This window comes from Oryctolagus cuniculus, chromosome 1 (genome assembly GCF_051225735.1).
Source record: "Oryctolagus cuniculus isolate XC-2025 breed Fujian yellow rabbit chromosome 1, ASM5122573v1, whole genome shotgun sequence".
NCBI classification, from domain to species: Eukaryota; Metazoa; Chordata; class Mammalia; order Lagomorpha; family Leporidae; genus Oryctolagus; species Oryctolagus cuniculus.
Genome location: NC_142867.1, coordinates 238468267 through 238495000, shown reverse-complemented (window position 1 = coordinate 238495000; position 26734 = coordinate 238468267). Strand labels below are relative to the sequence as shown.

Sequence of the window (26734 nt, the reverse complement as noted above, 5' to 3'; positions counted from 1 at the left end):
AAAAATCTCTTTTGTGGGAGTGGATGTTGTGCGGCTCAGTGGGTTGAGCTGCCACTGAGCACCGAGAGGCAGCAGATGGCCCAAGTACCTGTATCCCTGCCACTCAAGTGGGAGACACGAATGAAGTTCCTGTTGCCGGCTTCACTGTTGCTCAGACCCAGCTACTGCAGGAGTGAACCCAGAGATGGAAAATATCTCTGCCCCTCTCATGATGTCAGTCTGCCATTCAAATAAATAAATCAACTTTTGAAAAATTCTATTCTGTGAAAGAAACTATAAAAGGAACAAACAAAAAATAAGCCACAGATTGGGAGACATCACTGGAAAAACACAAGCCTTAAGACAGACTTGTATCCAGGGCCTGCACTGTGGCACAGCAGGCTAGGCTTCCTGCCTGTGATGCCAGCAGCCCGTACGGACACTGGTGCAAGACCCAGCTGCTCCACTGCCAATCCAGCTCCCTGTGCCAGGGAAAGCAGAGGAAGGTGATCCAAGTCCTTTGGCCCCTGCACCCATGTAGGAGACCTGGAGGAAGCTCTGGGCTCCTGGCTTTGGCCTGGCTTGTGCTGGGCCAATGCAGCCATTTGGGGGAGTGACCCAGTGGATGGAAGATTTCTCTGTCTCTGTCTCTCCTCTCTCTGTAACTCTTTCAAATTAGAAAAATGTAAAGACTTGTATCCAGGTGGCATCTCTGCCCGCTACCCCACAGCGCAGGCCCGTGTGTCTCGAGATGGATAAAATCTCTGACATGCAACGACTGCGGGAGGACACAGAGCAGCAGCTCACTCACTGGGCGCCTGCACCCTAGCTCGCTGCTCTGGGGAGGAGTCTGGGAGTTTTCCAGAGTGAAGCATGGTCTCACCAGAGGGCCCAACACGCACCATCCTAAGATTTAGAAACAGGTTTGAAGAGGGATGTCCAGTTAACAGCAGACAATTACAGACAGCAGTTCTATTCATAATGGCCACATACTGGGAGCTGTCAAGGAGTCCTCCAAAACACGTGTGATGAGAGCACAGTGCATCCATGCAGGCGTCTGAGGACTGAACATGCAGATGGAGCTCTCTGCGCTGTCCCTCTCTCTCTTTTTTTTTTTTCTTTTTGACAGGCAGAGTGGATAGTGAGAGAGAGACAGAGAGAAAGGTCTTCCTTTTTGCCATTGGTTCACCCTCCAATGGCCACCACGGCTGGTGTGCCGCGGCTGGCACATCACGCTGATCCGAAGGCAGGAGCCAGGTGCTTCTCCTGGTCTCCCATGTGGGTGCAGGGCCCAAGCACTTGGGCCATCCTCCACTGCACTCCCGGGCCACAGCAGAGAGCTGGCCTGGAAGAGGGGCGACCGGGACTAGAACCTGGTGTGCCGGCGCCACGAGGCGGAGGATTAGCCTAGTGAGCCGCGGCACCAGCCCTTTTTTTTTTTTTTTTTTTTTTTTTTGAAAGGTCTTCCTTCCATTGGTTCACTCCCCAAATGGCCGCTATGGCCGGCGCTGTGCTGATCCAAAGCCAGGAGCCAGGTAGCTTCCTCCTGGTCTCCCATGCGGGTGCAGGGCCCAAGCACTTGGGCCATCCTCCACCGCCCTCCCGGACCACAGCAGAGAGCTGGACTGGAAGAGGAACAACCGGGACTAGAACCTGGCACCCATATGGGATGCCGGCACCACAGAGGATTAACCAAGTGAGCCATGGTGCTGGCCCCCCCCTCTGACTCTCAAATAGGCAAATTTTGAACAAGCATCAAGCACCACCCAAGCTTCCCTCCCAAAGTTCACTGTTTGGGGGAGTGTGGCATTGTTCAAAGTGGGTGGGAAAAAGCAGCAGCGGGACATTCACCCTTTAGGAAGCTTCGCTGAACAGAACTCATTAGGACTAAATCCCCTGACCTGTCACTGCCTGGTGGAACCGACCCTTTCACTCCGACCCCATGAGCATTTCTTGTATTGCTTCCTCCAATCAGGGTACTGTCAAGTGAATTGTTCATACAGGCATTTTGCTGGCAAGGTCTCCGTGGCCCTCAGGGAACACTGTCCTAGATTGAGGATAAAGCTCTGTAACTCACTGTGCTACCCATCAAAGAATCCACAGGGGCCCCTCCTGGGGAGGTCTGGCAATGGAGGGCATGAGCCCAGGGTCCCCACAAAAGCTCAGGCAGCACCCCGGCTCTGCGGAGGCCTGTGAGTCGCCCCCATCACACCTAACGAGTGCCATGTACACACCAAGAAAATGGAACGCAGAGGCAGAACTTCGGTCCTTCCCAGGTGCAGCAGAGCTTTCTCCTCTCCAGAGCTCACTTCTGCCGCCACATGTGTGCGGGCTTTCCCACACTAGTGACTCCTCTGACTCTGGATACCAAGCAGTTCACTCGTCCTTTTTTATATATATGTAGCACTTTCTTATGCTTATGTGCATCACATCCCTGTCTGTTTCTATTTTGTACTTAAGGAATACAAATTTCATGCATTTCATAAGTACAAATTTAGGAACACAGTAACTCTTCCCTCCCTCCCTACACTCCCACCCTTCTTCCTCCTCCAAGTCCTGTTCTCATTTTTATTTTTACTGAGATCTATTCTCAATTAACTGTATGCACGTAAGATTAACCCCACACTAAGAGTTCAACAAACAGCATGGTGGGGGGGACTGTTCGTCAATCAAGACGAGGGCTGCTCAAAATCACCATGTCTCAAAGTGTCATTTCTATAGATTCTCTTTAAAGTGCTCTATTAGTTTCCACATATCTGGGAGAACATACGCTATTTGCCTTTTGGGGCTGGCTTATTTCACTAAGTATGTTTTCCAGTTGCATCCATTTTGTTGCAAATGACAGGATTTCATTTTTTAAACCACTGTGTAGTATTCCATGGTATATATATGTCACATTTTCTTTATCCAGTCTTCAGTTGATGGACATGTGGGTTGATTCCGTATCTTAGCGATTGTGAATTGAGCTGTGATAAACATGGGGGTACAGACAACTCTTTCACATGCTGACTTCTTTTGGACCAGGAATTGGGCCCCATCAATGACACCCTTTGATGGAGAGGTATGGGCTGTGTTATCTCTTTCACCCTGACTGGGGTAATTATACAGCGTTGCTGGAAGTTCCTCGCCACAGTTGAAATCTCCGTTCATTCACTGGGGTATCTGACTTAATGCAGACTTTACTGGGTGCTTTTCCTCCTCTGTATCCACTTCTTTTCCAACTGGTTCCTCTCTTCTTCAATAAAGTGCTTGCACTCAAGCCCTTGGCTGAGCGCCTGCTTCTGTGAAACCCGAAACCAACAGAGGTGACAAAGACAAAAGGAATGAGGGGCAGCAGAAGGACTAATTACCAGGACAAGTAGGACTGCAAATTACATAACAGTCAAAATTTGTTAGCAAGGATACTTCATGTGACTTCAATGCACTCTGATTCCATGCAGCTTCATCCAGTTGTATTCACTGTACTCTGCATACAAACTGGAGGGGGGCAGATCAGGGGAATAGACAGTGTGATGAGCATACTGATATTGGCATACTATATATTGGTAAATAACCTGTTGAAAACAAGGGCAAAAGAGTACAGCTCAAGTTACTTAATTCTAGGGAAAACTCTAAATGTTATTTTGGAGGTGGGTGTTAGGCGCAGTGGCTAAGAAATCAGATCTCATATCAGAGGTCTGTTTGAGTCCCAGCTCCACTCCAGCTCCTGTTTCCCCTCATGCAGCCAGGGAGGCAGCAGGTGGCAGTTCAAGTTGTTGAGTCGCTGTCTCCCACATGGGAGACCTGGATCGAATTCTGGGCTTCTGCCTTTGGTCTGGCCTAAAAGATATTTGTACACCCACAGAAGTAACATAAACAATAGCCAAAAAGGTACAAGCAACCCAAGTGTCCACTACAGATGAGTGGCTAACACAAAGTGTGGTCTATACATGCAGTGGAATATTAATCAGCTTTTTATAAAGGAGAGTACTTCTGACCCACGCTACAGCACGCGTGAGTAAACCAAATGCACACACACAATGAAACACTATCCATCTCTTACAAAGAAAGGCAATTCTGACCTGTGCTGCAACATGGATGTGCTCTGAGGATCTTATGCTGAGTGAAATACGCCAGGCCTTAAAAGGCAAATATTCTACGACCCCACCAGTATGTGGCATGTGGGGTATTCAGATTTACAGCAGCATACACTAAGAAGCCATTGCCAGAGGCTGGAGGAAGGGATTAACAGGAAACATTGCTTAACAGAGACAGTTTCAATTTGAGTAGGTGAAAAAGTTGCAGCACTGAATGGTGGTGATGCTCTTAATGCCAAGTCCACAGAAATGCAGACTTCAAAAGTTTGAATGGTAAATTTTATGTTATTTTTATTTTAAAATTTGAAATAGCATAAAGTAATGGAGAAAATGGGACTTACACTTTAAGATAACTTATCTATATACATATTTATTTGATAGGCAAGGAAATAGACAGAAAGCTTGTTTTCATTGTTTTACTTCTCAAATGTCTGCAACAGTCAGTGCCTGGCAGGCCAAATTTGGGAACTGGGAATCCAACCCACGTTTCCCACATGGATCTCAAGGGTTGATATTAAAATAAACATATTCAACATCCTTGTTCACACTGTAAGCTGAAAATCCTAGAACTACACACGTGTGTGTGTGTGTGTGTGTGTGTGTGTGGGCTCGTCTACCCTACAGAGAAAACCAATCTTTGTTTTTAGCTTGAGATATAAAGTGACGATAGGGATGTGTGTGTGCCCTAGGTCCCTTAGCCAGCTACTAGGGGTGGACACCCTACCTCGTCACACAAGGACTTTTGGATAAAGGTCACTTTTGTTCAGAATGATTTTTAAGGGACCTTGGAGAGACTTTGGGTTCTCATCCAGTAGGGGACGCTCTGCTTAGCGTTTCAAGGTGTGAGCCCAAGTATCTGGAATTCTCCAGCATCTGTCTTGGGTACTGAAGTCCTATGTGAGATGTACCTGCTTCTTTCTGTGTCTATTGCTTTTGACTACATTTTATTGTATGAAAACTATCCTATAAGATGCTGTTGTGTAGAGAGATTTTATTTATTTTTCCCAAATCTGACTCTGCAAATCTTGCAGCCACACATTTATGTGATGCCTTAATGTTACAGGGTGGCAGAGACCCGAGAACTTGGGCCATCACCTGCCACGGCCCAGCTCTGAGTGAGTGAGAGAGAGAGAAAGAGAGAGAGAGAGGCAGAGAGTGATCTTTCCAGTGGTTTCCAGTGGTTCGCTCCCCAAATGCTTGCTGGGCCAGGTCAAAGCCAGGATCTGAAAACCCAGTCCACATCTCCCATATGAGTGGCAAGGACCCAACTACTTGAGCCACCACTTGTTGCCTCCCAGGATCTGGACAGCAGGAAGCTAGAATCAGGAGTGGAGCCAGGACATGAGCCAAAACATTCCAGATGGGTGGGATGCAGGCATCCTAACCCAGCATCTTAGCTGCTAGGCCAGTTTCCTGCCCCTCTATATTTTTTAAAGATAGATTTATTTATTTATTTATTTATTTATTTATTTATTTATATGAGAGGTAGAGCTACAGACAGAAAGAGGAAGAGACAGAAAAGTCTTCCATCCATTGGTTCATTCTCCAAATGGGTGCAACAGCAAGAACTGTGCCGATCCGAAGCCAGGAGCCAGGAGCTTCTTTCAGGTCTCCCATGTGTGTGCAGGGGCCCAAACACTCGGGCCATCATCAAGGAGCTGGATGGCAAGTGGAGCAGCTGGGACTCATATGAGATGCCGGCACTGCAGCCAGCAGCATTACCAACTACGCCACAGCACCAGCTCCCCTCTATATTATTGAAAGTAATAAGAAATGGTTGTATTCTTCTGGATAATAACTTGGCATTATTCCTAAGTGATCTAATTCAAATTACTGACAATCTGGGTTGGATACCACTTCATCTTGTTAGTTCTCCTGTTGGCAGAAGTTCAGCAGCATGCCTGGGCTTTGCTCACCAGAGCCAGTGCTGAGCTGCCGGGAACAGGAGCGTCTCCAGACAACACTAGCTGTCCCGCAGGGCACAAATGGCTGCTGGTGGGAAGCTGCAGGAGGCACCAGATGCCACAGGTGCTAGGGTTGAAGCTACTGCTTTCAAACACGCGGGATCACAGGACAGACAACAGTCCAGGGAGAATGAAACACCACAGAGTTATCTGAGCCGTCATGTGCACGCATGTGGTCTGCACTGGCAACAGTAAAAGTTAATTGTGCAGAGAGAAAGAAAAGTCTCTGCATAGAGAGCGGAGACCTGGACGAGCTGATGGCTGGCTGACCGCACCCATCAGCCGTCCACACTCACCTGTGGGAACCTCAAGGGCCCTCATGTTCCTCTGTGAAAATCCTCAACACTCTTCTTGGCTCTATACCATCAGTCATCTGTTTGCACCGGTGGTTAATTCTGTGTTGACAGAGTAATTCCGTTATCAGTGATCAGCCCTTAAAACCCTCCCGAGCTTCAGGCCCCGCACTGGGAACTTGCACCATCACTTGCCGTTCTTTTCTTTTTAAAGTAAACTCCACCAACTGCATCTTCAAAGGTGAGCATTTATTTATAGCAGTGGACAACTTTACACCCTGATGGAGCCCCCTAATACTATACCCAACAAGGTTACATTATGGGAATACCGGAAAGTTTTCCTTTAATATGCTTCATAACTATAAGAAATAAAAAAAAATCTGGAGCTAGAAAAGTAGGAGACAAAAAGTAAAAATGATTAAAATCAAAATACACATTAAGTTGTTATGCTAAGGACCCATCGACATAAAATTTTGAAGGGCAAGACACAAATAATACAAGTACATGTAAAGGAATTTTCAGGATTGCTAAAGTAGTATTCAAGTGCTCCACACGCGTGCAAGACAGGAGGCCTCGGCTGCTGGGACACTTTACAAACACAACGGCTCCACCTCAAATCCCACCCCACGGCTGCTCTGCGTGCACATCACACACTCCCCATCACTTCTGACCAATATCTGAACAAGCACAGCTCACAGCTGAACTGGGAAAGTCAGGTATTATGGAGCCCTGTACCTCTGACGCGGTGCCCGGGGAGCAGTATTTCTGTTACTGTCACCCTGCAGGACCCAGGTTTGCAGGTGGTTTGCCACGATCTGTCACTGAAGACTGCGGGACAACCCCGCCTGCCGAGCTGCGTGCCTGACGCGGGGACCGCATGGCGCAGCCTGGGTCTGCCTGCAGTCCCCAACTCGCTGTGTGAGATGCCACGCAATGGAAGAAGGGAAAACAGCACCCAAAGAGATTTCCCCGGGGGGTCTACAGCACGTGTACCTGCCCCAGAAAGTGCAGTTTCAACACTTGTAAACCATGAACCGAGAAGAAAAGTGGTGTATTCGCCACCAAGAACCGCCAAGTGGGCAGCAGTGACGCAGGCATACCCAGCAGTGTCTAACAAGGGTTCCAACACCGCCCCAGGAATCCGCGTTCTTCCTCCACGGAGAGAGCCTGGGCGCGCACTGTCCCCGCGGAGGACCCGGCGCCAGTCAGGGTCGGAGAAGCGCCAAGTCCCGTGGGGCACCCACGTCCTTCTACCTGCAGCCCGCGGGGCACCCGCATCCCTCCACCTGCAGTCCGAGGGGCACCCATGCTCCCTCCACCTGCAGCCTGCGGGGCACCCGCATCCCTCCACCTGCAGCCTGCGGGGCATGCCCTTCGAGCCAGGACCAGCCCGAGCCTTTGCCCTCACCTGAGAGCAGGGTCCGGGGTGTGGGGTGCCAGGGCCATGCAGGCTGTGTGCCAGCCCCAAGATAGCGACTTAGGGCTACATTTGTTTGAAAGGTAGCATTACAGAGAGGCAGAGGCAGAGAGAGAGAGAGAGAGAGAATATCTCACATCCTCTGGCTCACTCTCCAGATGGCCACAACAGCTGGAGCTGGGCTGATCTGAAGCCAGGAGCCAGGAGCTTCTTCCGGGTCTCCCACAAGGGTGCAGGGGCCCAAGGACTTGGGCCATTTTCTACTGCTTTCCCAGGCCATAGCAGAGAGGTGGATGGGAAGAGCAGCAGCTGGGACTGGAACTGGGCCTATATGGATGGTGGTGCCACAGCCAGAGGATTAACCAACTGCGCCACAGCACTGGCCCAATCAATAGCCTTTGTATACACAGAATATGCCATGGGTGAGAAAGAACTTCTAAGATCATTCTAAGACCCATTCACAACAGCTACAAAAAAAAAAAAAAAAAAAAAAAAAAAAAAAAAAAAAAACTTGGAATAAATTTAACCAAGGATGTCAAATATCTCTATGATGAAAATTACAAAACACTAAAGAAAGAAATAGAAGACATTTAAAAATGGAAAAACCTACCATGTTTCTGGATTGGGGGAATCAACATCATCTCAATGTCCAAACTACCAAAAGCAATTTACAGAATCGATGTGATCAAACTCAAAACACCAAAAGCATTCTTCTCAGACCTAGCAAAAATTATATGAAATTCATATGGAAACACAGGAGACCCCGCATAGCCAGAGCAATCTTATACAACAAAAACAAACCAAAAAAAGCATCACATTCCAGATTTCAAGAAATACTACAGGGTTGTTATAATCAAAACAGCCTGGTACTGCCGAAAAAGCAGACATATAGACCAATGGAACAGAACAGAAACTCCAGAAATCAATCCACACACCTACAACCAACTTAGCTTTGACAAAGGAGGTAAAAACAATCCCTGGAGCAAGGTCAGTCTCTTCAACAAATGGTGCTGGGAAAACGAGATTTACTCATGCAGAAGTATGAAGCAAGACCCCTACCTTACACCTTACACAAAAATCCACTCAAAATGGATTAAGACCTAAATCTACAACCCAATACCATCAAACTAAAAAGAACATTGGGGAAATCCTACAAAACACTGGCATTGGAAAAGACTTCTTGGAAAGGACCCCAGAAGCACAGGCCATCAAAATAAAAAATGACAAATAGGATTACATCAAGCTAAGAAGCTTCTGCACTGCAAAACAAACACCCAGCCAAGTAAAGACAATAGAATGGCAGAAAATATTTGTAATCTATGCAACTGATAATGGGTTAACATCCAGAATCTATAAAGAGCTCAAGAAATTCAACAACAACAAAACAAACAACCCAGCTAAGAAATGGGCAAAGGACTTGAACAGGTATTTTTGAGAGGAAATTCAAATGGCCCACAGATACTTAAAATGCTCAGAATCACTAGCCATCAGGGAAATGCAAATCAAAACCACAATAAGGGGGCCGGTGCTGTGGTGTTATGGTCTAACCCTCTGCCTGCAGCACTGGCATCCCATATGCATGCTGGTTCTAGTCCCAATCCAGCTGTCTCTCTGGCCTGGGAAAGCAGTGAAAGATGGCCCGAGTGCTTGGGCTCCTGGCTTCTGATTGGCCCAGCTCCAGCCATTATGGCCATTTGGAGAGTGAACGAGTGGATGAAAGACCTCTGTCTCCACCTCTCTCTCTAACTCTCCCTCTCAAATAAATAAAAGATGTTATTTAAAAAAAAGGCACACAATGAGGTTTCACCTCACACCAGTTAGAATATCTCTCATAGAAATCAACAAACAACAAATGCTGGTGATGATACGGGGACAAAGGTGTCCTCATCCACTGCTGGCTGGACTGTAGACTGGTGCAGCCACTGTGGAGAGTGTGGAGATAGCTCAGAAATCTGAACAGAGACCTCCACATGACCCATTCCAGTCCTGGCACTTACCCAGGCCAAAAGAAAGATATGAAAGATTTATCTGCACCCCATGTCCATTGCAGTTCAATTCACAATAGCTAAGATACAGAATCAACCCACATGTCCATCAGCTGATGACTACTACTCAGCTGTCAAAAAACGAAATCCTATCTTTTGCAACTAAATGGATGCAACTGGAAACCATTATCCTTAGTGGTATCAGTCAGTCCCAAAACGACAGATATCATGTTTTCCCTGCTCTGGGTAACTTATAGACTACCCAAAATGTAATGTATTGGAGTGAAATGGACATTGGCATTCAATGATTGTTTACAGCCCTTGTCTTTTTTGTTGAGGAAGTGTTTTTTTTTTTTCATACTATTTGTTGAACTCTTTTACTTAGTGTTGGCTTAACTTTATGATCCTTAGGAATTTACTGAAAGTAAATCTTTATAAAAATTAAAAGTGGGGGGTGCAGTGCTTTGGCATAGTGGGTAAAGCTGCCGCCTGCTGTGCCAGCAGCCCATATGGGCGCCAGTTCGAGTCCCGACTGCTCCACTTCTGATCTAGCTCTCTGCTATGGCCTGGGAAAGCAGTGGAAGATGCCCCAAGAGCTTGGGCCCCTGCACCCATGTGGGAGACCCAGAAGCTCCTGGCTCCTGGCTTCAGATTGGTGCAGCTCTGGCCATTGTGGCCATCTGGGAAGTGAACCAGCGGATGGAAGGCCCCCCCTCCACCTCTGCCTCCTTGTAACTCTGCCTTTTCAAATAAATAAATAAAGCTTAAAAATTAAGAGTGGGAATGGGGGGAGGAGGAGGATGAAGAGGGTTGGAGCATTGGTAGGTTGGGAAGTATTACTTTGTTCCTAAAATGTATGTAGGAACTATATGAAACTTGCATCACTTCCAGTATCCCATAGATGGACGGGTTGGCTTCCCGAAATAAGTTCCTGCCTCCCTCCTGATGTCACTTCCTGCATTCCATAGATGGACAGGCCTGCTTCCCTCAGTAAGTGCCCACCTCCCTGTGACACCACTTCCGGCCCTCACACAGCCCTGGCCAGGCCTTAAGGCCTGCCTGATGATCATGAACTCTGAGACCCAGCTCTTATCCATTCCTATTGACTTTAAGTAGGTTTTGAAAACAAAATAGAGCTGAGAGTTAACAGCTAACCAGGCCATTCCTCCCCTCATTGGACAGGTCCTTCCCAGAGGACTTCAAGGACCTCTGTGCTTAGGTGTGGAATCTTTCCAGAATGTGACTGGTTTGAGCCTGAGCCCCTCCCCCACCCGACTCTGGTCTTGTGGATGCAGGAGCATCCTCAGCTGCGCTGAATGCAGCTACGAGGCACCCAGTGTTTGAAACCCAGCTTGTCCTCTGGTTAAGTTAATTCTTGAGGGCTTGTCCTCAGCTTCTGCAATCAGAATAGGTGAGCACCTCTGCCATCAGACCAAGTGACTGCCTCTGCCATCAGATGATGACCTGCGACCCAGAACACTTAGTTTTGCCTGCAGTCCGTCTCGGCCTACATTGAAAATGGTGGTGGAGGTCCCACATCACTGGCCCTCACTTGTCCCCTCACATGTACATCACCTGTCCCTCACCTGACCCTCACCCCTGGTAGATTGCACAAGACCCCCGGGGGGCGACTTTCAGGTCCCTCCTTGCACGTGGATAAAGTTTGCGCACACACACAAAATAAAGCAATAAAAGTCACTGCGAGCAAACATTTTGCAAATTGCAGCTTCGCTGCAAATGCACAGGGTTGAAGCCGGGCAGCTGCTTTGCAAAGAGACTTTTGTGGCACAAGGCGGGGATCTGAGCCACCTCTGTGCGAAGGGACATTGCTGCAAACTCATTGGCTGTGTCTCCAGAACGCATCAGGGACGCAGCTCCCAGAATGCACCAGGAGTCCCTTCCCATGAACCCTTAATCCGTGTCAGGTCAGTGTCTGCTCCCTTCCCATGAGCCCCTGCTCCGTGACAGCTGTCCATCACGGGGCACTCGGGGGACAAAGGAAAGCCAAAGTGCCTCTTTAGAGGAATTAACAACCTCTAGGTTGTCCAGAGTACCACAACTTCCGGTGGAGCTCTCCCACAGCCACGCCCACCCTGGAGGCCCCTCCCTCACCCACCAAGGGGGTGCAGGAGTCTTCAAAGCTGTTCTATTGGGCAGAAAATGCTTCTCGCTGATGCCACGCCCACTCACAAGGCCACACCCACCTACACGACACGCCTACCCTCACAGGTCACGCCCATGCTCCATGGACATCACCCCCACTCCGCTCGCTGCGGCCGCGGGGTCCGGCCGGGCCTCGCTCAGCCCGCGCGGGAACAGCTCCTCCATCTTCATCAGCAGCACGGGCTGCAGCACCACCGCCGCGGTTCTCTCCTCGGAACACAAAAGGCGGCCCGGTTTCCGGCAGGTTGAAAATGGGTGCGCCGGAAACGAAGCTGCCCCGCACGGGCGGCTCTCGGCGCGCGTGTGACGTCATCAAGGCAGCGACTGCCGTACCATTTTTTCTCTCTTCCTGGGCCCTCCAGGCGTTACTGGAGGCTGAGGGGAGGGCTCCGGAGGCTGGGCTGGCGACCGGCACCTCCGTGGTCACGGTTTTTTGGGGTACCTGAGGGGTCTTGAGGGGCCGCCGCGAAGGGGCGAGCACGCGCAGTAGGTCCAGGCATGGTTGGCGCCAGGGGCAGGAGGCACGATTGTGGGGTGGCTCACGCGCAGAGCAATGTGCGGCTCGGAAGACTGCCCGGCGGCGCATGCGCGTTGCGTGCCGGCCGAGGATGAGCGACAGCAGGGGAGCGGGATAGGAGTGAGCATGCGCAGTGGGCAGCAAGGCAGGCGGTGGGAGGGCTTTAGGTGGAGCATGCGCAATGCGGGCCTTCTGGAAGCGCACGGGATAGGTGGTGCATGCGCAGTAGTAGTTTTTTATTTTATTATTATTATTTTTGAAGCGGGGTGCACTAAAGGGCCTGGCCAAGCAGTGAGTGAGAAGGGGACCTGCTGGGAGGCGTGGCTTCGCCTATCTGACATTCCAGTGTTCCTACCCTTCGCCCAGCTTTGAATGGAGGGATGGGCGCAGGCGCTCCATCCGGGTCCCCACGCAGGTGTAGCAGGTGCACAAGGCCCCGAGCCGTCCCCTCCGCCGCTCGCTTTGATGTCCGGGCTGACAGCCGTCAGCGGCGCTGGCGGAGGCCGCCTGCTGGGTCCCCGCCTTGATCTGAGCAAGGGAAAAAGATAAAACAAATTGGTCCTGGCAGGCGAGTCCCCCAGGAGCGCGCGCGGATTTTGGTGCCGGCGGGCGCCGAATTTGCGCCTCCGCGCGCCACGTTCTGCCGCCCGCGCGCTTCCAGGTTTTTTGTTATTTTATTTTGGGGGGGCCTGGGAGTTCTGGCATCTTTCATAGCCTACGACGCGGCAGAAATAGAGGAAAGAAATACAAATATTTTTTAAAAATCTGCACGAGGTCTGTTCGATCAGGGATTTCACTGCGGGTTCCTGGGAGGAGAAACAGAGAGACTGCGCACGAGAAGGCGGGGCCGTGGGGAGGGGAGGGGCTACTCAAGAGGCGTGGGTCTGTATTTGCATACAGTTTGGTACAATTTTGGACACAGTATTTGCATATAATTCGAACTCTGAGACAGTATAGTCTGCAGTTTTGCGTGCAGTTTGATTTTTTTAAATGCATTTTTTGGAAGGAATTTGATTTTCGCACACACAGCTCGTGTCCAGCTGCTGTGGGCAGACAGGGAGTGGACAGAGGTGACCACAGCGGCCATTGAGTCTCCAGCGGCTGGGAGTGGACAGAGGTAGCTCACATCTCCCAAATAAACTAAAATAAAATGGAATATCATAGAATAAAATGAATTAAAGTGAAATAAATGAAGACAAAAAATTAAAAATTGAAGTTACAATAATAAAATTGAAATACATGCAATAAATGAAGTAAAAATCATAATCAGTTAAAATATATAAATAAGTAAAATAAATGAAATAAAATGATATGAAATTTAGATATAGAAATAAAATCATATAAATAGAAAGAAATAGAAATATATAGAAAAAGAAATATAAATAAAAACACAAGAAAAAGATAATATAAATCAATAAAATTTATGCAAATAAGATAATAAAATGAAATAAATAAACACAATGAAGTGATGGGCGCCTGTCAGAGGTGATTGACACGCCATCCACCAGGACTGTCACAGGTGCCCCTGCCGGGAATGGAGGGGCGGGGCATGCAGGGGGCCCCCCATCCCCCAGCACTGTCACTCAGAGTGAGTTTGGGGCGGGATCGGGTCGGGAAGCCACCCTTACTGTGTACCGGCTTTGCTTGCTCATGGGAGGGTGTCCTGTGCGTGCCCCTGTGCTGTGGGCGCAGGTCAGGGCTCAGGGCCTCGTGGGACTTGATCCCACCTGAGCAACAGGCCAGGAGCGCACGCGTGTGTGTTGAGAGACATCCAGGTGCTGCAGCCAGGTTTCTTCAAATAGAACTGAGAGAGTGAGCCAGGGTCTCAGACTCAGGGCTTAGTGATTGACAGGCACACTCAGTGACAGACAGGTGCACGTGTGTCTGGGATTAGCAGGTGTTCACTGAGTGACTGACAGGTGCATGCCCGGTGATTGGCAGGTGCTGGTGGGTCTGGGGCAAGGCAGGTGCACACTTAGTGACTGACAGGTCCATCAAGACCCAGGTTCATACAGAACCATCCCAGTGGCTCCTCCAGGTGTCCCTGAACCTGCGCTGCCCCTCCTCCACCACATAAACCAAGATCCCAGGGATGACATCATCACCTGTTGTCCCCACGTGCCCTTCCCTCTCTAAATCACCTCCTCCAAGATGGCAGCCTTCCATGTCGTCACCTCCTTCAAGGTGGTGGCTTCTATGTCTCTTCCCTCCCCCGTGTACCTGCCAATCACCTCCAAGATGGCAGCTCCCATGTCTGTTCCCTCCCCAGTGCGCCTGCCAATCAACACACATTCCAGGGTCATCAGCAAGCTGGGATGGGCATGGCTCCAGATGCTCTGAGCCTGCAGTAAGCCCGAACTAGCTTGAATGGGTGGGGCTAGGGCTGCGATGGGCGGAGCTCCTGGGGCTGGCTGGGGGTGGGTTTGCACATGTGGGGAATATTATACAGTCAGGAACAAGGAGTGAGGCACCCCTGGGCTGGTTGCACGGAGTTTGTGCAAAGAATCTCAGCTCGGAGCTGGGATTTGTGCAAAGCAACTGACATCATTTTGCAATTTGTGCAAAGCAGCTCAGCTACCGTTCGCACAAACATACCCTCTTAACAAAACAAAGCCCCCATATAAACCCCAAATAATCAGCTCTCCCCACAGCCCGAGCGGCCCCGCCCCCACCAGCACGTCCATCATCCATCAACAACAGCACCTGTCAGCTCCTCTGGAGTCTTCTGCTCCTGACCGCACTGGGGAGGACCCGGATGCAGCTCCCGGCTCCTGCACACCTGGCAGACCCGGATGGAGCTCCTGGGGGTGGCTCAGGGCCTTGTGCACCGGCTGCACCCACGTGGGAGACCGGATGCAGCATCCAATGATCGCCCCGCCGTCTCGTGCAGGTGATTCGGAGCTTTTGATTGACGTGTGCAAAGCAGCCCGGAGCCCGAGAGCAGCTCCCCCGCCGTGAGCAGCGCCGAGCGGTTCTTTGATTTCTGCGCTGGAGCAGCTGCTCGCGGCCTTTGTGCTGCTGATGGAAACACGTGTCGGCGCCCCTGGGCCGCTCAGAAAGACGCGGCCCCGCCGCAGAAAGACAAGCTGAGGACTGACAGCTGGGCCGGGCGGGAGCGCCATCCGGGTCTCCCAGGTGTGCACAACCGGAGAGCTGCAGCCAGGAGCCAGGGTCTCCATCCGGGTCTCCATGTGGGTGCACAGGGCCCTGGGCCACCCCAAGGAGCTGCATCCGGTCTCCCAGGTGTGCAGGAGCAGGGAGCTGCAGCCAGGTCTCCATCCCGCGTCCTGCGAGCCCCCGGAAGCCACGTGGAACCGGGCGCGGGAGTGCTCGGTCCGGCATGGGCAGCAGCACGCGGCTCGCAGCCAGCCAAGGGCGAGCGCTGGGAGGCCAGGCACACGCAGACGCGTCCGCTGCGGGTTGAGGGGAGCGCTGCGTTTTGTCTGCAAGGTGCGAGGGGATTGTGGGGTGATCATGTGCTCCGTGGGCGGGGCTTCGTGGCAAAGGTTAGGTAGCCCCAGCTGTCCATCAGGGCCAGTGAGTCACGGGGGGAGGGGCGGAGGAACAGACGGCAGGGGGCGTTGCCAAAGGGTGATTGCTGATGGGTGGATGGATTCATAGATGATGGATGGGAGGAGGAACAAGGCAGACCCCAGAGCCAGGCTGGACCCTCAGGGCCCAGTCCCGGGGCGAGGCTGCTACGTCACCTGTCCCCACCCTCACGTGGCTCCTGGCTTCAGTCCCTGCTCCTGCACACCTGGGAGACCAGGCCGGAGCTCCTGGGGGTGGCTCAGGGTCTTCTGCACCTGCTGTACCTCCGGGGGGGGGGGCCGGATGGAGCTCCTGGCTCCTGGCTTCAGTCCCTGCTCCTGCACACCTGGGAGACCAGGCCGGAGCTCCTGGGGGTGGCCAGGGTCTTCTGCACCTGCTGTACCTCCGGGGGGGGGGGGCCGGATGGAGCTCCTGGCTCCTGGCTTCAGTCCCTGCTCCTGCACATCTGGGAGACCAGGCCGGAGCTCCTGGGGGTGGCTCAGGGTCTTCTGCACCTGCTGTACCTCGGGGTGGGGGGGGGACCCGGATGGAGCTCCTGGCTCCTGACTGCAGCTCCCAGCGTTTGCAGCTCGCTGAGTTTTGAACAAATGCATCCAGGCCTGCTGAGATCTGCGAACAACCTCTGCCTGCCGCTCGCTGGCGTTTGGCGAGCATCCCCTCGGGCGGCGCGGCGGCGGGCGCTGGGGTCGCCCCGCGCTTGGGTTCCTTCGGCGTCCAGTGGCAGCGGAATTGCGTCCGCAGCTCGCGCAGGCTCAGCAGAGGTTTCTGGGGGCGGCGGCGAGAGCCGGGAAATACCCGCGGGGTGCTCCGGCGCGTGTCGGGGTTCCTGTTTTTTCCAAGACGGTGTCCGGACGCGGAGCACAATTTGTAACGTTTGGCTCCATGCACGGAGAAAAATTTTGCAAACACACGCAGCTCCCATGCAACCCGAAATAAGACGCAACCCCCTCCTCCCTGCCAAAATACCCGCCCCTGGCACAGACGGCAGAGAACCCGCGGGCGAGGCCGCGCGGGGCCGTTATTAAAAATTACAACGTCCCGGGTGCGGCCGTCACCGCATCAACAGCGGCGGACATGAAAAAAAAATCATCATAAAATCAATTAGCGCCGGGGCGGCCCCGGGAGCCTCCGGGCGCGGGCGGAGACCCCCGCGGGGTCCGGCACAGCTGCGCGCGCAGACGGGGGCATGAATGTTTCATGCGCGCGCCGGGACGTCAATCAAACCCCGCCGGGACACAGCTCCCGCGTCCCTGAGGCCGAGTCGCTCTAAGGACTTCCCGGGCGTGCACGAAAAACAAACCCAAAAAAACAAAAACAACAACAACAACAAAAAACAAAAACAAAAACAAAACCCACTGCAAAAAAAAACACGAAACACCCCCAAAAAAACTACAAAAAATAAAAAATCACAAAAAACCGCAAAAATCCCAAAAATCCACAGGAAAAAATCATTAAAAAAGGAGAAAAACACAAAATCCACCAAAAACCAAAAACCCATAAAAAAAAACACAAAAAAACCAATAACTTTTAAAGAAAAAGAATAATATTAATAATTTTGTAAGAAAACTAATTTTAAAGAAAATAAGAATTTTAATAATTTTGTAAAGAAACATTTTAAAATAATAATATAATTTTTAGCAGAAATAATAATATTTCTATTTTCTAATAGGTGACAACCGCGGGGTGCGGGCTGCCCCGCACGGCCTCTCCCGGGCGCCTCGCTCCGCTGCCCCCGGGCGCCTCCGGAGAGCGCGTAGCTCTGGCGGCCTCAGCGCAAACGGCCGGACAGAGGCGATCGCCGCCAGCTGTCAATCTCCTGAGATGACTGGCACAACATCTCGATCTCCTCAGCGGACTGGAAAATAGCAATCGCCTCAGACGATTGGCACAAAGTGTCAATCTCCTCAGATGATTGACGGAAAGTGTCAATCTCAGATGATTGGCACAAAGTGTCAGTCTCCTCAAGACCCCACCAAGTGTCAATCACCGCGCAGATCTCTACAAAGCATCAACCTCCTCCGAGGATCTTGCACACCAAGTATCAGTCTCCTCACCCGATCGCTAGACAGTGTCAGTCCCTCAGACGATGCGCACAGTCTCTGGCCTCAGAGGATTCGCACAAGTCCGGGTCTCCTCAGCCCGTCGCTGCAAAGCCTCCCTCTCACAGATCGCGACCAAGTGTCGGCCTCTCCCTCCCGGGCCGGTGCGGGGCGGGGCGCCCGGGCTGCAGATCCCCGAATCTCCCTCGTCGATGCTCTCAACTATAGATTTCCCATGTCGCCTGGAGGGAGGGAGGGAGGGAGGCAGAGAAAAAGAGCGAGACAGCAGTCTCATTTTTACACAAAAATATTTTAAATAAATATTTAAAATAAATATTAACAAAAATAAATACGGATTCTCTTGTTCGCCTGAGCAGCCGGGGCCCATTGCAAGACAGACCGACCGGCAGCGTCCAGAATGCATTTCTCTGAGGAGGAGGGGGAGGCGAAGGAGGAGGAGGAGGAGGAGGAGGAGGAGGAGGAAGGGCACGCGTTTGCTCTCCGGTTCTCTTCGCTTTGGCGTCATTAAAAAAAAATTGAATTTCTCCCAGTTTCTCCAGGGATGGCTCCAGGGCCTGAAGTCACCGTAGGGGGCTGGGTGAGAGGAGGCCCGCCGAGGCCCCCGGATGCAGACTGCGGGGGAGGGGTCCTATCTGCAGGTGGCTCGAGTTCGTGGAGGAGGAGGAAGGGGAGGAGGAGGAAGAGGAAGGGCAGGGGGAGGGGCGGGGGATGGGGGGCCCAGCCACGTGCCTCGCTCGTGTCCCCCGAAGTCCACCCCCACCCCGGGAAGACGGGGGGGGGGGGAGGCGGAGCCTGGGAGCTGTCACTCAAGGAATGGGGGAGGGAGAGGGGGAGGGAGGTCACGAAAGACGGATGGTCTCCTCACGCGTCCTCTGCCGAGTGGGACTCCTGTTACCAGGGGGTTTCCAGATCCGGATCCGGTTGCGGGTGTAGCTAGCTTCTATACCGCGGATGCCGCCGCGGATGCCGGGGTCCACTTAGGCCGCCTGGTCTTCCTCAGGCTCTCTCTCTCTCTCTCTCTCTCTCTCGTTCGCTCGCTCGCTCGCTCGCTCGCTCGTTCGCCCTCTAGCCCTCTAGATCTCTTTCTGACGCCCCGCGGCGACGGACCGAGCGGGAGCCCGCGGGGGCAGGGGGGGTGCGGGGAGTGAGCTGGCGTCTCCGCCGGCGTCCGCGGCTGCAGACCCCTAATTGCTCTAGACAGAGCGAGCAAGCGAGAAAGAGAGAGAGCGCGCGCGAGCTGGGGGGGGGGGCAGGGCACAGGCAGACCCGCGCATATAAATAGCGCGTAGGCGAGACCCACAACGCATCCCTCGAAGCGCCGGACCTGGTGGAGAACGAGCGAACGAGGGAGCGGGCGATCGCGCGTACAAGGGCCACAGCGGAACGATGGAACAACTCACCGCCTTCGTGTCCCAATCTTTCGATCGCCCCAGTCCCTCGGGTGGGGAAGGTGCGGATGGCGGACCCAAGCGGGACCCACTCAGCTTCCGCCAAGTTCTGGAGCCTGGCCTGGCGGACCGCAGCGACGACGGCGGCACCGGACGCTGCGCGCTGCGGCTGTTCAAGGACCCGGCGGACGACGACGGACACAAGGACCGAAGCCGGGACCCTGGCGCGTCCAGGGGCGCCCCCGAAGGTAAGATTACTCCCCCACCCGGAGCTCACTCAAGTCTCTCTGTAGGATCGCTAAGGAAACAGACAGGGCCAGGGCCAGGGCTGACGTGGGGGAGAGGGGAGGGGTCTCGCTGTCCACCGGGGGACCCCCCCCCCCGGCCAAGCAGCCGCCGTCTCTGAGGTGTACGCGCAAGCACGCGGGGTGCTCCCCGCGGTCCGCCACCCGCCGACTGTGAGAAAGTCCGGGTCTCCTCAGACAATTTGCACAAAGTCCGGGTCTCCTCACAGGATTTGCACAAAGTCTGGGTCTCCACAGCGATTTGAACAAAGTATCAGTCTCCTCAGAAGATCTGCACAAAGTCCCGGTCTCCTCAGAGGAGCTGAGCAAAATATCAGTCTCCTCAGAAGATCTGCACAAATTCCGAGTCTCCTCACAGCATCTGCACGAAGTCTGTGTCTTCTCAGAGCATTTGCACAAAGTCCGAATCTTCACAGCCGGCTCGAACAAAATATCGGTCTCCTCAGGAGATCTGCACGACGTCCGGGTCTCCTCAGACGATTCGTACAAAATGTCAGTCACCTCAGATTTGCACGAAGTCTCGGTCTCCTCAGACGATTCGTACAAAATGTCAGTCACCTCAGATTTGCACGAAGTCTCGGTCTCCTCAGACGATTCGTACAAAATGTCAGTCACCTCAGATTTGCACGAAGTCTCGGTCTCCTCAGACGATTCGTACAAAATGTCAGTCACCTCAGATTTGCACGAAGTCTCGGTCTCCTCAGACGATTCGTACAAAACGTCAGTCACCTCAGATTTGCACGAAGTCCCGGTCTCCTCAGACGCTTTGCACAAGATACCAGTCACCTCAGAAGATCTGCACAAAGTCCGGGTCTCCTCACACCATTTGCACGAAGTCTCGGTCTCCTCAGACGATTCGCACAAAATATCAATCACTTCAGATTTGCACAAAGTCCCGATCTCCTCAAACGCTTTGCAAAAAGCCCGGGTGTCCCCAAAAGATTGCACAAAGTCCGGGTCTCTTCAAAGCATTTGCACGAAGTCCCGGTCTCCTCAGATGATTTGCACAAAGTCCGAGTCTCCTCAGACGATTTGCACAAAATATCAATCACCTCAGATTTGCACAAAGTCCCGATCTCCTCAGACGCTTTGCACAAAGCCCGGGTATCCTCAGAAGATTGCGCAAAATCCGAGTCTCCTCAAAGATTTTGCAAAAAATATCCATCTCCTCAGATAATTTGCACAAAGTCCGGGTCTCCTCAAAGGATTTGCACAAAGTCCCGGTCTCCTCAGACGCTTTGCACAAAGCCTGGTGTCCTCAGAAGATTGCGCAAAGTCTGGGTCTCCTCAAAGCATTTGCCCAAATTCCCAGTCTCGGACGATTTGCACGAAGTCCTGGTCTCCTCAGACGACTGGTACAAAATGTCAGTCTCCTCAGACGACTGGCACAAAACATCAGTCACCTCAGAAGACTTGCACCACGCCGGGGTCTCCTCACAGGATTTACACAAAGTGCTGGTCTCCTCAGAGGATTTGCACAGAATACCAATCTCCTTAAACAATTTCCACCAAGTCCGATTCTCTGAGGATTTGCACAAAGTCCGGGTCTCCTCACTGCATTTGCACAAAGTCCGGGTCAAAATCTATTTTTTTTTTTTTTTGCCCTCATTTCCGTCACAGGCAGGCAGCCGCCCAGGTGCAAATCAAAACCAGGCCCAGGGGCCTCGCAGGTGGCAGGGCTGGGGTGGGGGAGGGCGGGGGTCCTGGACCAGGGCACAGGGCGCGCAGACCTCCTGGCCTGGCTCACTCAGGCCTGCTTCCTCCCAAGGCAAACATTAAAAAAAAAAGTCCGTTTTGGCAGGCGGAAACGGAGAAATATCAATAATAGTAATTAATAATGAGGATTAATAATGGAGCATTCGGAGCGTTAGGGTCTCACACATAGCCAGCAGAAACTAGTGCAACATTATTTTAATTATTAGTTAATATTAGTTAATAATACTAAAGCAGCATTCGGAGGGCCCAGCTGTCTTGCACGCAACCAGCGGCACTCGTACATTGTTGTAGCTGGCAGTAGTGGAGCAGAAACGACACTGATAGTAGTTAATAATATTAATAAATAATAATAATAAAGCATTCAGAGGGCCCAGTGCATGCGGGTCTGGCACGCACTCAGTGGAAACTCGTGTGTGGCTGTAGCCGGAAGTGGTGGAGACGAAAGAATGATTATTATTAATAATAATTATTAATAAATAATAACCACAGACAGCCTCCGGAGGCCCGGTGATTGTCTCGCACACTTCGGTCTTCATCGGAATAATAATAATAAATAGTAATAAAGAAGGAGCATTCGGAGGACCCAGCATGTGCGGGTCTCGCACGCACCCAGCAGAAACTTGTGCTTTGTTGTAACCGGCAGTGGTGAAGAAGATATAATAATAATAATATTAGTTAACTACACTAATAATAAAGGGTTTGGAGGGCCCAGCGCGTGCGGATTGCCCATGCACCCAGAGGACACTGGTACGTTGTTGTAGCCGCAGTGGCGGAGCCAAAATAGAAATAATTATTAATAATAATAAATAATTAATAGTCATAAGGCAGTCTTTAGCGGGCCCAGCGCGTGTGGGGCTCTCACGCTGTGGTCGTCGCCGGCAGCGGTGGACTCGAAAAACGATCACAATCCATAGCCAATAAGAATTATTAATAATCAATAATATCAATAACTAATTGGTAGTAATTAATACTTAACATTAATCATTAATAACAGATGAAGTCAATTATCAATAGTAGACCGTCAATACTAGCAATAATTCTCAACCAGCAATAATTGATCGATTATCAATACTAATAATCAATGACCAATAATGGATAGTTAAATAATTGATAGTAAATAACAATTAATCGATATTCGATAATTAATGACCGACGGTCGAGAGTAAAGCAGCATGCCCAGCCTGCATCCCACCTCCAGCACACGTGCAAGTCCTGGGCCCGCTGCAGACCCGGTCTCTTCCCCTCCCTGCCCCACCCCCTCCCGCACAGGCGCCCTGAAGGCCGAAGAGGAGGAGGAGGAGGAAGGCGGCGGGGGCGGGGCCCGGCTGAAGCCGCGGCGAAGCCGCACGAACTTCTCACTGGAGCAGCTGCAGGCGCTGGAGCGCCTGTTCGAAGAGACGCACTACCCAGACGCGTTCATGCGCGAGGAGCTCAGCCAGCGCTTGGGGCTCTCGGAGGCCCGCGTCCAGGTGAGTGACAGCTGACGGGTGAGTGACAGGTGACGGGTGCATCACCAAGATGGTCCGTGCTCCAGGAGCTCAGGCAGCGCCTGGGGCTCTCAGAGGCCAGATCCAGGTGAGTGACAGCTGACGGGAGAGCGGCAGGTGAGTTACAGGTGACAGGTGCACCACTCGGACGCGTTCCTGGGGCTCTCAGAGGCGCTGGAGCAGGTGAGTTGACAGCTGACAGGGACAGGTGCGTTACCAGGAGCCAGCACCTGGGGCTCTCCGAGGCACACCTGCAGGTGAGTGACAGCAGACAGTTAATTCACAGGTGAGCCGGGTGTGCGTCCAGGTGAGCCAGGGGCACAGGTGTACAGGTGCACAGGTAGACTGCAGGCAAGGGAATTCATTCACTCAGGATATGCATTCATAAAGGGCAGGTGCATTCATTCATTCACGGCATTCATTCATTCACTCAGGGCGGGCGCACTCAGATCTTGCGAATTGTATCCATGCAAAACCTGCCAATCATACTTAGGCAACCTTGCATCCAGCACAGCCTCCACTCAGCCCTGTCTGCAGCGCGCTATCTGCACAAAGAAGCCATTTGCAAAAAATAAATCCACAGCCGTGCCAAATCAATTGAGCTACTTGTTGGGGCTTATTTATGATGATTTTATTTTGTGTTTATTTCTCCGAGCAGCCCGGCCTGTCCCGCTGCTCCCGGGGGAGGGGCCCCTGATGCAGAGTTATGAGCTCGCAGGCAGAAATCGAATTACAGGCGAGCATTTCGCCACTTGCCTGGGCCGCGGCAGCGAAATGAAACGTCATCCTTCATTCGCACTAATGGGACGCGCGCGGCGAAATCGGATTAGCCCGGCCGAGCTAATGAAGCAATAAAGTGGCTCCCCGCAGTGTAGACGGATCCACCTCGCCTATTAGCACACTCAGGGCCGTGCATCCGCCCAGGGGCTGCTGCTGCCTCACGTTGATTGATTTTTTATGATTATTAATTTTTTAAGTCCATTAGCGCTGGTTTTATGGGAGCCAGATTTTTTTATTGAATTTTTTTCAAGGTTTTTAATTTTATTTTTTGCAGGCCATTTTTCTCCGTGGCACTCCAAGCAGATTCTGGTGCGAAGTGTCCTCCCCTGTCATTTGCATGTATTCTTTTTAATTTCAGTTTACTTTTATTTTTCATATTTGTATTATTTTTATTGTTATATTATTTTTAATTCAGTTTTTTAAAAAGATCAAGGCCAAGAGGAACAGCCTGCATGGGCATATTAATTTCTGTTGATTTTTAATATTATTTATTACTAATATTTAAAATTATTTTTATGTTTAAAGAAAATGCATTTTTCCTTTTAAAATGCATTCACAGTATCACACAAAAAAATGAATCAAGAGGTTCAGGCTGGCTGCAGCCTTGCTGCCAATCAACCCTGGAATGCCCCAGTATGTTTCCGCCAGGACGGTGCTGCCCGGGAGGGGGGCGGGACCTGGCTGGGCCGCCGTCGAAACCGGACCAAACTGGGTCAGCCGCGTCGTCCAGGTATTTAAGGATTGCTTTTGTGGTTCACAATCCCCAAACTTTGCTGGCCTCAGCCCTCACCCTGATTTTATTTTAATGCATTTTGCCCGCCCGTCCCTCAGGTCTGGTTTCAGAACCGCAGAGCCAAGTGCCGGAAGCAGGAGAACCAGATGCACAAAGGTGAGTGACGGACAGGTGCCCGGGTGGGGGCGGAGCCAACGCGCGCACACGCGCCAGTGAGTGATTGACGGGGGTGCGGGGGCCGGAGGACAGCACGCGCGCTTGCGCAGACGAACGAGTGCGTGATGGACAGGCCTGCGGGCGGGGCCGAGCCAGTTGGGGGAACCCCCTTCTGTTTGGTGTCGCCCCCTCACCCCTGGGCAGGAGTGTTGCTGGGGCCTGCCAATCACCTGGACGCTTGCCGCGTGGCTCCATACGTCAACATGGGCGCCCTGCGCATGCCTTTCCAACAGGTGAGCGGCGCACCTGGCTAAGGTCTGGGTGGGGGGGCTCTGCAGACGCCGCGCGCGCGGAGCATGCGCCCTGTTCTCCATCCGGGTCCCGGACGCACGTCGGGGGCTGGGGGCGCTGGGAGCTGGGCTTGGGTCTGCGGAAGCCGGGGAGGCGGCTGCGGCGCTTCTGCCCGTCCCCGACGCGCGCGCTCCGCTCCCTGCAGGTGCAAGCCCAGCTGCAGCTGGAAGGCGTGGCCGCGCACGCGCACCTGCACCCGCACCTGGCGGCGGCGGCGGCGGCGGCGGCGGCGGCGCACGCGCCCTACCTCGTGTTCCCGCCGCCACCGCCCGCGTTCGGGCTGCCCCTCGCCGCCTCGCTCGCCGACTCCGCGGCCGCCGCGAGCAGCACCAAGAGCTCCAGCATCGCCGACCTGCGGCTCAAGGCGCGCAAGCACGCCGAGGCCCTCGGCCTCTGACCCCTGCCCAGGGTGCGGGGTCCCTGAGACCAGGGGAGGGATCTTTGTACGCGGCGTGTGGGGGGAGGCAGGGCTGGGGTGGAGCATGTGCATCCTGGCACCGGACATTGCGCAAGCGCGCGGGCCCGAACCGAACTCGGAACCAACCGCGGGATCCCGACCGGAGGGTCCCCCCGACAGCCCTCCGTGACGCGCGGGCCTTGTGCGCGGTGCCGAGACGGCGCGCGTGGGTTGCTGGGTCCCTCTGAGCACTCAGGTGAGCGCAGGTGCGGCCCGGCCCGGCCCGGAGCGCACTGGGACACTTGGCTGGCTCCAGGGCTCACCCACGTGTTGCCTTTTGCAGGTGCGCCCAGGTGTGTGTGTGTGTCTTTTTTTGCAGGGTGGGGTTAAGGGAGGGGAGATTGGGACTCGGACCCAGTTGAGTGACAGGGGGCGCGCGTGATTGGCAGGTGCCAGGGGCAGGCAAGTGCAATATTGTACATAGGAGAGTTTTTTCTTTAAAAAAAAAACAAACAAGGAAGCAAAATTAGTAAGAATAAAAGGAGGAGTTGCGGTGCTGAGCGCGGGGCTGCGGGGGTCGTGATGGGCAGAAAGGTGGGAGGATCGCCGTGCATGGGCAGTTGCGGGGAAGCTTGGGCAGCAGGTGACACCCCTGGGAAACCTGCGACACCTGGGTGAGGCTGCTCACTGGGGACCTGTTTTATTTTGTATTTTATCTTTTATTCTTTATTTTACATCCTATTTTATTTATGTTTTATCCCACCCAACGCCCTTTGCCCTGCCCTCTACCACCTGGCGTCCTTGTCTGCTCGGCTCAGGTCTCCACCTCCTGCCATCACCTGGGGCTCCTCTCCCTGTGAATCAGTCACCTGGGGCTTCTCCCCCTGCCAATCACCTTGGGCTCCTCCCCCTGCCAATCAAACATGGCCCTGGCACCAGTGGTGTTTGTGGACTTTGCAAATTGGGCGGGTCTCACGCGGGCTGTGCACCTGGCAGGCACCTGTGGGAGGAACACCTGTGCGTGGGCGCGGGTGTCCTCGGCTGCCTTTACATCGCGAAGATTTGTCATGCTTTTCAGAATTAAAAAAAAATGTATATATATATGCAGCTTATTTTTTTTTTATTAATATTTGGTAGCCAAGTTCAAAGAGCAGGGAGCTACAGCCAGGAGATCCATCCAGGTCTCTCACGTGGATGCAGCAGGTGCACAAAGCCCTAAGCTGTCCCCTGCCTGACCCCTAAAAGGCCTCTGGACCCCAGAGCTGATCCCCTAAGAGGCCGCTGGACACTGCCCAGTCCATGCAGATGGGACCCTTGTATAACATGTCCGTCTGCATCAGGAGCCCTGTGTTGCCTGCTCATGTGCACACCCTCGAGTTTCTGGAACATTCCATAGGCTTACAGGTGCAAGGAGA

At 52.6% G+C, this 26734-nt stretch overlaps 1 protein-coding gene and 1 long non-coding RNA gene across 9 annotated transcripts in view; one reads left to right on the top strand and one right to left on the bottom strand.

Moving 5' to 3' along the window:
* Positions 1–15841, bottom strand: part of LOC138847610 (uncharacterized) — a 17995-nt gene extending 2154 nt beyond the window's left edge. Inside the window, exons 1-4 of one of the 7 annotated variants that reach the window (XR_016227253.1) lie at positions 15098–15841; positions 11919–12922; positions 6316–6414; positions 1–3456 (exon numbers count right to left, since the gene is read on the bottom strand). The exon at positions 1–3456 is cut by the window's left edge and continues 751 nt beyond it. This is a non-coding gene — a long non-coding RNA (uncharacterized LOC138847610). Of the gene's footprint in view, positions 3457–6315; positions 12923–15097 lie in introns of all 7 variants that reach the window. The other 6 variants (XR_016227256.1, XR_016227250.1, XR_011385496.2 and 3 more) reach the window with 6 other exon arrangements.
* A 2392-nt stretch (positions 15842–18233) lies between these two features.
* LOC103345866 (short stature homeobox protein) lies at positions 18234–26379 on the top strand. Of its 2 annotated transcripts, XM_051838884.3 has the most exons (5): positions 18234–19642; positions 22685–22884; positions 24514–24571; positions 24776–24864; positions 25068–26379. In XM_051838884.3, exons 1-5 carry the CDS (start codon positions 19393–19395, stop codon positions 25317–25319), a joined length of 849 nt encoding a protein of 282 aa, XP_051694844.2. In that variant the 5' UTR covers positions 18234–19392; the 3' UTR covers positions 25320–26379. The 2 variants fall into 2 exon arrangements, with proteins under 2 accessions (XP_051694844.2, XP_089179413.1); XM_089323287.1 differs by lacking the exons at positions 18234–19642; positions 22685–22884 and adding an exon at positions 23184–24412.
* The last annotated feature ends 355 nt before the right edge of the window (positions 26380–26734 follow it).